At 43.8% G+C, this 13,873-nt stretch overlaps 1 protein-coding gene across 5 annotated transcripts in view; it reads left to right on the forward strand.

The window, feature by feature from the left end:
- The window catches only part of LOC125900837 (neuronal PAS domain-containing protein 3), a 489,872-nt gene that overhangs the window by 329,996 nt on the left and 146,003 nt on the right, over window positions 1-13,873 (forward strand). For all 5 annotated transcript variants that reach the window (XM_049596087.1, XM_049596089.1, XM_049596091.1 and 2 more), the window contains one exon: window positions 8,370-8,459. In XM_049596087.1, the coding sequence (XP_049452044.1) occupies window positions 8,370-8,459 (90 nt within the window). The remainder of the gene's footprint in view (window positions 1-8,369; window positions 8,460-13,873) is intronic.

A 13,873-nucleotide genomic window follows, 5' to 3' on the forward strand; every position in this document is an offset into this window, starting at 1 on the left:
AACTTGGCAGTTGTTTTGTTGAGAGGTAGAACAGTCTGCGGCTCTCAGACTGTTATATTCTGGTTAATAGAACAAAACATTTCATTATGACAGAGGACTGAGAGACAGGAAGTGCACACACACACACACACACACATGCACACACTGACACATACACTAACCCTCCACCTCATTGCCACACACACACACACACACACACCCAAACACATCAATACAAACCGTCCACACACAGAATAAAATAAATAAATGTACAATCAAAATTGCAATTACCTGCAGAATTTGTGAAGGGTAAACAAATCTGTGCCTCGCCCCCTCCACACACACTCACACACACACAGACGCAGGGAGCGGCGTTAGCGTTCTAGTTAGCATGCTGAAATGAATACAGTTAGATCCAAAGCAATTTCCTTTTATTTATCTTAGCAGCCGCGCATAAATAAAGGCAAGGGCATCCAGGCAATTAGCATAATTACTATGAGGCGGTCAGACCCTCTGTGATTTCATAGAGACACACACACACACACACACACACACACACACGCACAGGCCGCCGCCACGGGGTGTGTGTTCGTATATGTGTGTGTGTGTGTTTGGGAGAGACGGAGGAGAAGAGATAGAGACAGTGACTCTGCGTGTGTGTGTATGTGTGTGTGTGTGTGTGTGTTGGTGCATGACTTCTGCTGTGTCCATTTGTTCCACTTTGTGTGTGTGCGTGTCTGTTTGCATTGTTTCCTCATTTTCTGTGTGTGTGTGTGTGTGTGTGTGTGTGTGTGTGTGTCTGAGTGCCGTCATTGGTCTGTCTGCCTCTCTCAGACACACACACACACACACACACACACACACACGCATATGGTGATACATGCAAACATTTGAGCACATGGTCACACGTTACTGCACACACACACACACACACACACACACACGGTCCAATCTAAAGTCCCAGTGTGTCTCTACGTGTTATTAATATGCAAATACAAGTGAAAAAACAACAAAGGGCATGAAAAACAATATCCCACCTAACAGGCTGAGGTCAGCTGATACTGGATCTACTGGTTTCATTGCTTCTACTGGTTCTACTGTTTATTCTTGCTCCATTGGTCCCACTGTGTGTGTCTGGTTTTAGTGACAACTTGACAATTCAGGGCCTGGGAATATTTACCTGTGCGTACGATAAGGTTGGGTTTAGTTTAACATTTGTATGGATATAAATATGGAAGCGTTTTACTGTTGGGAGATTGTTGGTTTTGTCTGTTTGCATTTTGGATCAGGCTGAGGTTGGGATCAAATCAGTCTCTGATGAAGCTCAGATTTGGCTGCAGGAGTTTGCCAGATGTTCTAATGTTAGGGAAATCTATATTATATTTCTTTTAATATTAAAACATTAAATATAAAGTGAGATCTCTTTGTCTGAAAAAAAGAAAAAAACTCTTACTATTTAACTGAGTAGACAAAATGAATCTAATTGGGTTGTCCACTAATTAGAAGATCAGTGGTTCAATCCCTGGCTCCTCCAGTCCTCATGTCAAAGTATCCTTGTGCAAGATACTGAGCCCTGAATTGCTCCTGATGGCTGTTCCACCGGTGTGTCGGTGCATGTGAATGGTTACTAAGTAGTAGGTTGCACCTTGTATGGCAGCCTTGGCCATCAGTGTGTTAATGTGTATGTGAATGGGTGAATGGCGATGCAGCCAGACAAAACCTTTTGCAGTGTTATAATATGCCACCATTAGGCCAGACATCACCTGAGAGTTGTTGACAGGATGATATGCCCTCATGGATGCACTTCAGTTACAGATCAGAAGCACAGAGAGTCGTTGACTAGAGATGATACGCGTTCATGGTGGTCACTTCCTGTCAGCGTTAGAGATCAGAAGCACAGAGAGTTGTTGACTAGAGATGAGGATGGTGGTCATGGGTTACAGATCAGAATTACGGAGACTTGTTGACTAGAGATGATGCGCCGTCTCATGGTGGTCACTTTCTGTCAACGTTACAGATCAGAAGTACGGAGAGTTGTTGACTAGAGATGATACGCCGTCTCATGGTGGTCACTTCCTGTCAGCGTTAGAGATCAGAAGCACAGAGAGTTGTTGACTAGAGATGATACGCCGTCTCATGGTGGTCACTTTCTGTCAGCGTTACAGATCAGAAGCACAGAGAGTCGTTGACTAGAGATGATACGCCGTCTCATGGTGGTCACTTCCTGTCAGCGTTAGAGATCAGAAGCACAGAGAGTTGTTGACAGAGATGATACGCCGTCTCACGGTGGTCACTTCCTGTCAACGTTACAGATCAGAAGCACGGAGAGTTGTTGACTAGAGATGATACGCCGTCTCAGGGTGGTCACTTCCTGTCGACGTTACAGATCAGAAGCACAGAGAGTTGTTGACTAGAGATGATACGCCGTCTCATGGTGGTCACTTCCTGTCGACGTTACAGATCAGAAGCACAGAGAGTTGTTGACTAGAGATGATGCGCCGTCTCATGGTGGTCACTTCCTGTCGACGTTACAGATCAGAAGCACAGAGAGTCGTTGACTAGAGATGATGCGCCGTCTCATGGTGGTCACTTCCTGTCGACGTTACAGATCAGAAGCACAGAGAGTCGTTGACTAGAGATGATACGCCGTCTCATGGTGGTCACTTCCTGTGAACCTGCAGCATTGCAAGTAGTTGCCTGTTTCAACTCATCTCGTTTCGAATCTTTGGTCTGAACTGAGCTTAACAGACATAAAATGACAAGCCATCCTGTACTGTCAACAACAAATGCAGAAAGATACGTAGTGCGTAGTATGTAGATAAGAACAGCACTGACAAAGCTACAATATTTGCCATGTTGAGATGAGAATGCACTGAAAATACACTCATGCTTTGAAGTCATAGTTTGAACCTGCTCAGTGAAAAGGCAGCTGAAGGTGTATCAGTGTTGTTTGGGTGTTTTCTGTTCTTGCTGCTGCAGAAAATGTCAGTTATTGAGGCTTGAATATTGTTCTCTGAGTGTTACACCGACCTTTGTGCTTCTTACAACCTTTCACTGACCTTTCGAGACCCCACCGACCTCGTACATAATTCCTGGTGTAAACCGAAAGAGGCAGAAAAGACAAACAGGCGGCAGAAAACAATGTCGGCTGTGAGCTGCGGTTGGAGCTGCTGCTCTAATAATCTGAGGCCTGTTTAACCTCCAGGAGGCAACCTGGGATTTAACGAAGCAGTCAGCAAGGTTATGTTTGTTTACAGCACATCTATGACTGAGTGTGTGTGTGTGTGTGTGTTTGTGAGAGAGTGTTTACATCAGCGTCATATCAGCATAATTTACACACACACACACACACACACGCACACTTCCACCTTTCAACTTGCTTTCCAATTCTAATTAATCCGTTTTTAATCCCTCTGAAACGCGCAGATTTGCTTCCCTTCACCTGGAGCTGCTTGTTGCTAAACCTGGACCTCAATCAGACGAGATGATAAAACTGTAAAAAGAAAAACACAGGTTGTGATTATCTCCACATCTCAGCCACATCTCCGCTGTTGTGTTGTGGTACTTTTAAAGGGGCAACAGGTAATCCATGACCTGCAGGGGCTTAGTGGCTGTGTCATAATATTCCAAGAAACCTCAGCAGCCTCCGTCGTGGAAGATTCAGAACAATATTCAGGAAAACAGAAGGTTTTAAAGACAGGTTAAGAGAAGATTCCATCATGTAGTGACACAGCATGTCTGGGGGTGTTATGTTTTTGGGTTGCCCTTTCGTCCAACATCTGATTTTCACTCATACACATCCAACAAAGACGTCCCTGTCTGTGAACCTTCTGCTCACCATGACTGTCGCTCTCTATCACATTAAATGAAGGAACATAAACACGCTAGTTGCATCCCAGTAGTCTACTATTCAGTTATAAAACACACAATAACAGCAGTTACATGGACATAACTCCAACTCCATAAGTATGTGCAAACACCACCGTGGCTCTTACGACAAATAAAAAGTTGGGACACCTGTGAACACTTTCAGACACATGTATCATTTATTTTAGCTAACTTTTTATTCACTAGATTTTTATCCGCGATCCCCATAATATCACAGAACATCCTGTGCTAAGCTAGTTAGCATCAGTATTAGCTTTAAATGGTCTTAAATGTCATCTGAGGATAATAGACTTGTTGGAGGACAAAGACATTTCATGTGAAGGGCGACAACATGGAGAGCAGCAATCTGGACCTGAACTTAACAACACACACAGATACAAGCCTGTGTGCACTTAACAAACACAAACACCCAGCTAACACACGCACACACACACACACACACACACACACACACTGTCAAACACATAGTCACACACACAGACGGTATGAGTCAGGGTGTGTGTTAATGAGGAACCCAGCATGGATGGACATTGATGAGGCTCATTGACGATTAACATCTCATTAGCATCTCATCAGCTGAGAGGGCAGACTAAACGGACACGGGCAGAGGAGCAGCAGCGCACACACACACACACACATATATGTATAACCACAGATATATCATTAAAGGCCTCAGAGGTTAAAGGTCAAAACCAAACAGAACTTTCTGAGTATGAGACATGAGACATTCTCCATTTCATCCAAAGACGACTCAATTAAAATGGAAAAAGACACTTTTTTTTTTTTTGCTTTACTTTTTTACAGTAAATGTTGATTGCATAATATAATGGTTATAGAATAAACCGGTATTTAGATTGGTTCCCCACAAGGCGCACTTTCATTTTTCAGTTCTGTCTGCCATTTGGTGCGATCTCCCCTGGGAAAATCAAGGCTCTATTTACAGATGAAAGGAAGTGCGTCAATCATTGGTCAGCCAAAACAGGAAGAAGATAGCACTTTTGTTTTCCCCAGGAGCTATCAGTAGCTATCCGCAGTTACCAAAGAGTACTAGTGTAAGTTCTTTGCAGACACTAGCCATGTTTCCATCAGCCTGTTTAGATGCGCATCTAGAAGTATCACATCAGAAAATTATGATGGAAACGCCAAAATTCGAATTAAAATCCCCTGATTCGCACAAACTAAAATACGCTTGCTTTAGCCGGGTTTTGGTTGATTCGAAAAAATGTTGATTCGCAAAACGGGGGATGGAAACAGTTATGTTTGAATTAAGTCTGACGTAGCGCACCTCTCTCCATGGTGATATCCACACTCCGGGTCGGGAAGGCGGTAATGCATTTACAAGCTGGTTGCCAACCGCCAGAAAACGCAGAAGAAGAATGCGAGACTTGTTTTGTTTCCGGTTCTGCGGAAAACTCGGGCGAGTTCATAGTTTTCACCAAAGTCCGTACATTTAATGGAAACACACAGGATTCGTGTTTCTTTTGATGTGCATTTCCCAATGATTCGAATCACTTTTGGATGGAAACATAGCTACTGTCACTAGTAGAGGAATCACCTGTGCAAACAGAAGTGTATTTTGAAAACAGACAATGCATGTAACAGGCTGAAGTTGACACGGCATCCCAGAACGTCAACAACCAACACACCCAGGGCACCTTGGACGTCATATGTGGACGTGGAAAGTCCATGACCAAATGCTGATACGTGACGAGGTTAGAGAATGTGTCGGACCTCAAGCTCACCTGGTTGAGTGTGCCCCAAGTAGCAGCCATAGTTCGCTTCTAACCTTTGGCCCTTTGTTGCATGTCATTCTTCCTTTCTTTACGCACTTTATTGCCTCTCTCCAGCTGCACTTTGATAAAGGCCCTAAAATGACGCCAAAAAATAATCTTATAATAAAAAAATCAGTTTGAATCAGTTAGGAGTGGCTGCCTGAATGCTGGTAGGACAACGTTAGCTTGTAGTGAATGTGTTCTCCTTGCTTTTGTCAGGTTCCACAGATTGACACTGGGTTGATGTCAGCGTAGATGCACTGACATGTTTGCAGTTTTTCCACTTATGTAACTTACTGTCATGTAGCAGATGTCATATATATCGTTGTTTTTTATCCACCACTCTCTCTCGCCATCGTCCTAATAATTCACAGTGAAACCAAAGTGGCTCCAAACACCAGACCTGCACATTATCAGAGGAGCTTCTATTTTTGGTCTGGGATTTGGTCTGAAAGCCTTGCACCGAATGGTTCAATTCAAATACGTGTATTGTAACACCCCCAATAATAATATATTATTCATCTTCTTCATCTTCTAACCGCTTCATCCTCTTGAGGGTCGCGGGGGGGCTGGAGCCTATCCCAGCTGACACTGGGCAAGAGGCAGGGTTCACCCTGGACAGGTCGCCAGACTATCACAGGGCTGACACATAGAGACAGACAACCATTCACACTCACATTCACACCTACGGACAATTTAGAGTTACCAATTAACCTGCATGTCTTTGGACTGTGGGAGGAAGCCGGAGTGCCCGGAGAGAACCCACGCTGACACGGGGAGAACAATAATATATTATTATATAGCTATATATGTATTACATTCATGTTATGTTCAGAGATATTTAATTGGCCTTTTCAGTTGCCATTTTATGTCTCTGTCTCTCTATTCCCTGTCTCGCTCTCTCTCACACATGCATGCAAACAAGTAATATTAATAACAGAGATACAGTCATACATATATATTCAGCGTTGATACAACACACACGCACACACACACACTCATGCACACAGACCTGGTGTATCAGCAACAACAGTAGGGAACCACATGTAATTAACCTGGCTGACCTCGGGAGTATTAATGCCTTTGTACGTGAGTGTGTGTGTTTGAATCAGTGTATTGTGCTCAAGGAGTCGAGTGTTCTGCCATGATCTTCACATAACCACAGCATTAGACACACTCTGGTCTGTGTGTGTGTGTGTGTGTGTGTGTGTGTGTGTGTGTGTGTGTGTGTGTGCATACGTCTGTCATTTCTGTATGTGTGTGTGTGTGCTTCGCTGCTGAAGTCGAGTGTTCCGCCGTGATCTTCACATAAATACACCATTAGACACACCTAGATGTATGTGTGTGTGTGTGTGTGTGTGTGTGTGTGTGTGTGTGTGTGTGTGTGTGTGTGCAGACAGACTTACCTTTCCATATATCTGATGGTACAAGACACAGACCCTTTGTGCAGTACTGCTGAAGGGTACATTCCAACTACCATAGGTCTGTTTAGTGTTTCCACCACAGACAGTCCTCTTAAATGTGGGCGGGGTTGTTGTCACTCACTGCTCCGTCCAGCACTCGCTGTATTTCCTCATCAGCGGTGACACAGATGGAAGTCTGCACCTGGTTTATCGTCCACAGAACGAGGCTGCACGCCCACATTTTCACAACAAAATAGAACAGGCTGCAGTGAGAGTCTCTCTCCATGGGATATTTCAAAATAGCAGCTTTGTGCATTTAGTCCTTCTCAGGCAAGCTCAGGGGTTTAGTGTTGCTGTAGCCCACAGGAAGTGAGGATTAGAATATATGACCTTCACATAATCCGCTCCAAATGAATCTATATTTTTAAAGTCATTACTAAAAGTGTGTGTCATATAAAAACTAAAGTGATGGTCAAAGTTGTCACAGTGAAATTTAAGGTGTGCTGATGGATTCACGTCATCAACTCATGCATTGAGTAACATTACAAGTTAACGTTCCACCTTAAAACTTGCCGGTAGTCGGCCCAGTGAATGAAGTTAGTGACCAATCAGACTGCAGTGTTCACAGCTCCACCTTTTAGTACCAGATCTGTGTGCTAGGTACCCCAACAGAGGGGGGACCAAACATGGGGACGCTAAGGAACGCTTCTGTTGGGACCATCCACAACTTTTCACTGTGGGAACAGAAAAACAATGTGTACCAAAGTGAACTGAACTGGAGTGCTCGGTGGAAACGGGGCTTAAGGCTTAATAGCAGTGTTGGAAGACAATCTTTTTCTTTTTAGCCTACGTTCAGTGGTTATTTTTTTATGTATGTTACTGATGTTTTTGTCTTAATAGTGTATACGTTTTTATCTGTCCCATTAAGTACTTTGTAATGGTGTTTTAAAAAGTGCAATACAAATAAGGTTTCTTATTTATTCTTTAAAGTATTAGCATCAAAATAGACTCAAAGTACAAAAAGTAAAAGTACTCATTATGCAGAAAGTCTCATGTCAAAAGAATAAATATGATATTGTTGGATTATACAGGATAACAGGATAAGCGGTGACAGAAAATAAATGAATTGATAATGTGTTTGTCACTTTAATGTTGCAACTGGTAAATGTGGAGCTCTCAGTGAGAGGATTTTCTAATGAAGGTCAGGTAAAGGTCATCGCTAGTGACCTTGGGCATGTGAGTTTTACAACAGGAAACTGTCTTCACTGTTAAATATATGAAGTGACTTAAACTCCCCTCTCTGTCCTCTGTTTTTGTCTGTCCTCAGTCTCTGGACGGGTTTGTATTTGCACTAAACAAGGAGGGACGCTTCCTCTACATCTCTGAGACCGTCTCCATCTACCTGGGACTGTCGCAGGTAAGTCAAACACCTGTGTGTCTGTCTGTCTGTGATGTCACTGTTTGTCTGCACAGAAACACAAATGAAGCTTCTCACAGTTCAGACACAATATTTTGGCTTCTCACTCACTTGGTTCTTGCAGAGCCTTGGGTCTGTCTGTCTTCCTCTCCGTCTCCCTCTGTTTGTCTCTTCCTCTGATTGTCTGTCTCTCTCTCCGTCTGTCTTCTCTGTCTCTCTCTCCAGCCCTCATTACCAAAGACAATTCCCAACAAATTAAGGCTCATTTCAAATCTCATCAGCTCGTCGGACGGTTGTTGATTTGTGCAGCGAGCGACGACGCATATTTTATTGCTGTGTGTGTGTGTGTGTGTGTGTGTGTGTGTGTGTGTGTGTGTGTGTGTGTGTGTGTGTGCCGGGGACACTTCATTGTACTTTGTCAGCTTGGTAACGAGTTCTGCGTCTCAATTGGTTCACTCTCCACCAGTTCCTGTTAATAGAGACAGGCGTCCATCCTGAAGGTCGACACATCGACCTTGGAGGCGCTAATAAGTCGGTATTGACAAGCTGTGTGTGTGTGTGTGTGTGTGTGTGTGTGTGTGTGTGTGTGTGTTGCTGAATTAAAAGGGATTTAAATCGTCACATCTCCCTGTTTACCTCATAGCTTGTGTCGGCTTGTGTGTAAACTGCTAATATGTGTTAATGAACAGAGGAAGGTAAAGAAGTGATGTGCCGTAAAATACCATGAAACACATTCACTTTCATCCTGCTGCTCAGACAGAGTCGAGTTTTCAGGATTTTTTTAGTGTCATGTCGAAGAGCAGTGTGTCTTTATGATTTTAATTTTGACACTTGCAGTTTGGTATTGTTTCTGGACATCTGAAACGTAGCTGTCAACTGGTTTCACACATGATGTCGTCATTGTTAAAGGGTCATATAATATTCAGAGCTTTCTTTGTGAATCAGCTGAATCAGTCAGACACCATCTCCTCTGCAGACTTGCTCATGTGCACACGTTGACCTCTCATCTCTTCAGGCCTTGCAATACTTGTTTGTGCTTTTGTCAAGTATGGCAGCTGCTTTTGCTGCTGGTGTTTTCTAAAAGGAGGTGAAAGGGGAAGAGGCTGGTAGTAGCACAGATGAACGAGCCAATCATCAACACCATGGGGCTACATTCAGGTGGCATTTTGAGAGCTACCTGTCAGGTACTTAACTATGGACATTTGCAGTGGCGTTCATGAGTGTGTGTAAACTGGCTGTTGGTCAGCGTATGACTTTGACAACTCTTTTGCATTTACCCCCGCCGTATAAAAACATGAAAGTATCAGAGGACTTTTAGTTTGATGAACTCCAAGCATCATTAACCCAACAATACCCGATAGAAAGAAGGTGGTGGCAAGAAGAAACTCAGAATCAAAGGTTACAATCTGCCATAGAACAAAAAGCAGATGATCAGGCTGTCCTCATGAACTGGTTGTACGTTTTCCTATGAAAAGTAATGCACCATGAGCCAGTAGTTCATGTAAAACCCATGTGTGTGGGAATACTGTGATCACATGACCAGTGCGCTGATGGAAGTAAAGAAGAAGGCGGTCCATTGAGGAGGCAGGTTGGGGTGGTAGATGGTCTGAAAGTCTCCCAACACAAGACTTTCCCCAGGTGTCATCACTGTGTTTTTTTCCTCCTAACCACAGTAACTTTACTGTTACCTCCATAACTTAACATTCAGTGCATAAATGAAGTGTGTGACGTCATTTTGGGGCCCCACAACTCAAAACTGCTGAACAGGAAAAAAGAGTTCCACCTTGGATTTAGCCTGGAAATCTAGACCCAAATCTAGACAGATTTAGGGTCTGGCTATGAGTAATGAAAATGGCCCAACTCGAGGGGCGACACCAAGCATGCATTTGAAAATATCACTGCACACAAATGGATAACACTACGACCAATCAGAACAATACACGGGGTGACGTATCCAGAGCTTAGCTACCAGCGGAGCTAACTGGCAGATTAGACTCTTGCCGTGTCCGGTCGGCAAAACAGCAAAATGTCCTTCTTGCAAAGGAAAGACTCGAGTGCCGTCTTCTGTTCCTCTTTTAGAGAAAAAGCCAAGTCTAACTCGTTCATTGTAGCGGCCAAAGCCATTTCAAACAACTGGTGTTCATCCGTAGCCATCTTGCAATGTTTACTGACTCATTCCGGACTTCGTCGTCGCAGCGCTGTCGCCATCTGTTTAGCTCGCCTCTGGCCCGCCTATATCAGATACACCGCTGTGATTGGTGCAGCTCGGCTCCAACGGCATGGGTAATGAGCATCATTACTGATTGCCAGAGTGACTCGCTGAGCAAATTCAAACTGTGCTCTCGCGAGAAGTCTGGATTTCCAGGGTACCATGAACTTGTAAAAAGCCTCCAAATTTAGCGCAGGAACACAGACCGACACAAAGACATGCAGCCAACAAATAGATAGAAGATTGTCCACCCCACCCTCCCTCGTCAGATACCGCCACACAGAGATTGTAATTTTGTGTGAATCACTGTGGGGGATCACATCCTATTGTCTGACTAGTGTTTTGGGTTAAATGTTGGATTTAATCTGGTTAAAATGACATGCAGGACCACAGGCTGGAATTGAACCCACGGCTGCAGAGGCAAGGACATTGCCCTTATGGATGGGATGCCTGCTCTGTCCACTAAGCCACCAGGCACCCCTTATACATTTTTTTTGTTTGGCATAGGAAATGCGTTTGCGAAATGAGTTTGTATGGAGGTCACTGCTACTTTACATCATGTTCGTTTTAGTAACACATGTAGCCGACAGAACTCTGTGTGATGTTCAGACCGTTATCCACTGTGCAATCTGTGAGCTGAGCTGAACTTTGTTTTCTGGAGAGGAACTCATATTTACCAACATGCATTAGGTCTCTTTCCTTCTCTGTGTCTCTCTGTGTCTCTCTGTGTCTCTGTGTCTCTCTGTGTCTCTGTGTCTCTGTGTGTCTCTGTGTCTCTCTGTGTCTCTGTGTCTCTCCCTCCATTAGTTTAATGTGAACTCCTTGTCTCTGTGAATTAGATATCGGAAGCTCTCAGATATGGGAGTGAGGAAAAAAGGCCAATCAGTTTACCAAATTAAAGAGGAAGGCACATCACTCTCCCCCTCTCTCTCTCTCTGTCACTGTCTCTCTATCTCTCTCCACCCCTCCCCCCACCCCCCCTCCTCCTGGATTAATTCCCCCACCAAGATTGATTGATGATTTCTATCAAATAATTGATTAATTGTCAAATTGGGTCCCCTAAGCTTTTCCGCCAGCTCCGCTGAGCTGGTTATCTTGTTCTCTCGGCTTTTATCAGCTGCTGAAGAAGTGGCACGCCGATTAAAAAAAAAAAAAAAAAGTGAAAGACAGAGAGAGAGGGAGAGAGAGGGCTTGTCTTTGCCTTGTACGAGTCTCACCCTGTAATCCTACATGTGTACACAGAGTTCGTCAACCTCCATCCTCTTAATTGCTCTTCCTTCCTCCTCTTCTGCTTTAATCACTGCCCTTCCCTCTCCGCACTGCTCTTTTTTTTAAGGAAGGAAAATATATCGCTAATTATTTTTCAACTTTAATTAGATCGTTGCGTGCAGCAGGAAAAATGGCTGGGTGGTGGGGAGGTGAGGGGGGGTGGGGAGAATTTTTTTTTTAAGCCTTTTGACAAATTGACGAGGTTATGAATTTTCTCGCTCGGTGGCCGGCGCTGAAACAATCTTCAGGCAGATTTATGTGTAAAGAGGATTTGCCGGTTTAACTCGTTTCTTTGCCGTCTCGTCGGGGAGACGGCGGACGTGGCCGGCCAATCAAACAGGCCGTTAATAGAGTCATTAACAAAGAGCGGAGCTGTAATTAAACACGGCCGCTGAGTAAAGTCCCCCCCCCTCACAACTCCGACGTGCACTCTTCTTTTTTTTTAAACTTTCTCTCCGTTTTTGAATTCTAATTCGTTGCAGTAAAAAGTTGACGAGCTGCAGTTTGTTATGGCGCTCTGTCTCTGAGTGTTTAATCAGCTCTTTATTGGCAGCTTTCTCAGTTTAAATTCAAAAACATCGAGAGACTTCAGGACATTAAAAACCAACAATTAAACTTCTCCTCTGTCCAGTCGATGCCCAAACAGTTGGCTTTACAATGTGAATCAGTTTGTGTTGTGTAACATTCTTTGTATGTGTTTTGTTTCATGTTTAACTCATGTTGACTACATGTAAACAGATGCAGTTATGTTGTTTGTACACAGGGTGGTGCACTAGAGCAGGAAAACACAGTTTGTAGCAGCAGGTGTGTGAAGGGGGAGGTAAACACTTTCTTTGACCGTGTTAAGTGCAGCAGCATGAAGAGTTTGTCACGTGTTGAAACTGAAACTGATGAATGTAAACTTACCTGAGATGAATTATGGACATAGAGTATGGTCTCACTCCAAAGTCGTCTAAATCAGATGCTTGGGCAGTGATTTGCAGCATTAGAAACCAACGAAAAAAGGCATCTTTAAACGTCGGCATGATACGCAGCCAGCTGCCATTGTAGTTTCACGGTGCCTGGCAGCTTCAGGGGGAAGCACAGCAGGACAAAGATGAAAGTCAAGGCTGCAAAAGTCTGCATGAGGCGGCAGGAGGGTTGTAGATGGGTCCAACAAACACTTTCACCCAAGAGAGCGATGTTCTTGTCCTGTAAGATTCTAAAGCCAAACCCTGTTGTTTTTTTCCTAAACGTAACCACTTGTGTTTGTTGCTGAAGGAAAAGCCAATTAGCAGTGTTGTACTGACGTAGTACTTTTATTTTGAAAGAGACCGTATGTTAGCGTTAAATTTCCTGTGAAAACAGAAGTGTATCTTGAAAGAAGAGAATCTGATAAGGTGTCCCAGAACGTCAACGAGCAGGGCACCCAGGCTACTTTGCATGTCACGTATCTAGGCGTGGACAGTCCATGACCAAAACGTCGATGTGTCGGAGTGAGAATGTGCTGGGGCGTACGATGTTGTACCTGTGTGAAGGTGAGCACTTGTTGTTGCCTGGAACACAAGTCCGAACAAGTTCTCCTTATTCGCCCCTCAGAGCCCTTAAATGTAACGTTTTTGAGGTTTTGGAAGACTCTACAGTTTGTATCAGCTGATGTCAAATGTACTGAAGAAGGTTGTGAAAAAAGCTGCAGTAACTCTGGTGCATCATGGGAGCTCATTGCTGTTTCTCACCACTGACTTCACCATATCTTCATGAGTGAATTTGTTTACTTTGTGAACGTATCCTCACAGAACGGTTTGTATGATATCCTAGAAATTAGCGCCCCATGTTAGGTCTTTAATGTAAAGTTACATACTTAACGTAGTGAAGTCGTGGAGGTTAGGTTTAGGCAAGTAAGTAAAGTTGGATTAGAAAAAGAAACATGGCGAGAATGTATCTTAAATGACTCAAA

This window comes from Epinephelus fuscoguttatus, linkage group LG14, assembly GCF_011397635.1.
Source record: "Epinephelus fuscoguttatus linkage group LG14, E.fuscoguttatus.final_Chr_v1".
Classification (NCBI taxonomy): Eukaryota; Metazoa; Chordata; class Actinopteri; order Perciformes; family Serranidae; genus Epinephelus; species Epinephelus fuscoguttatus.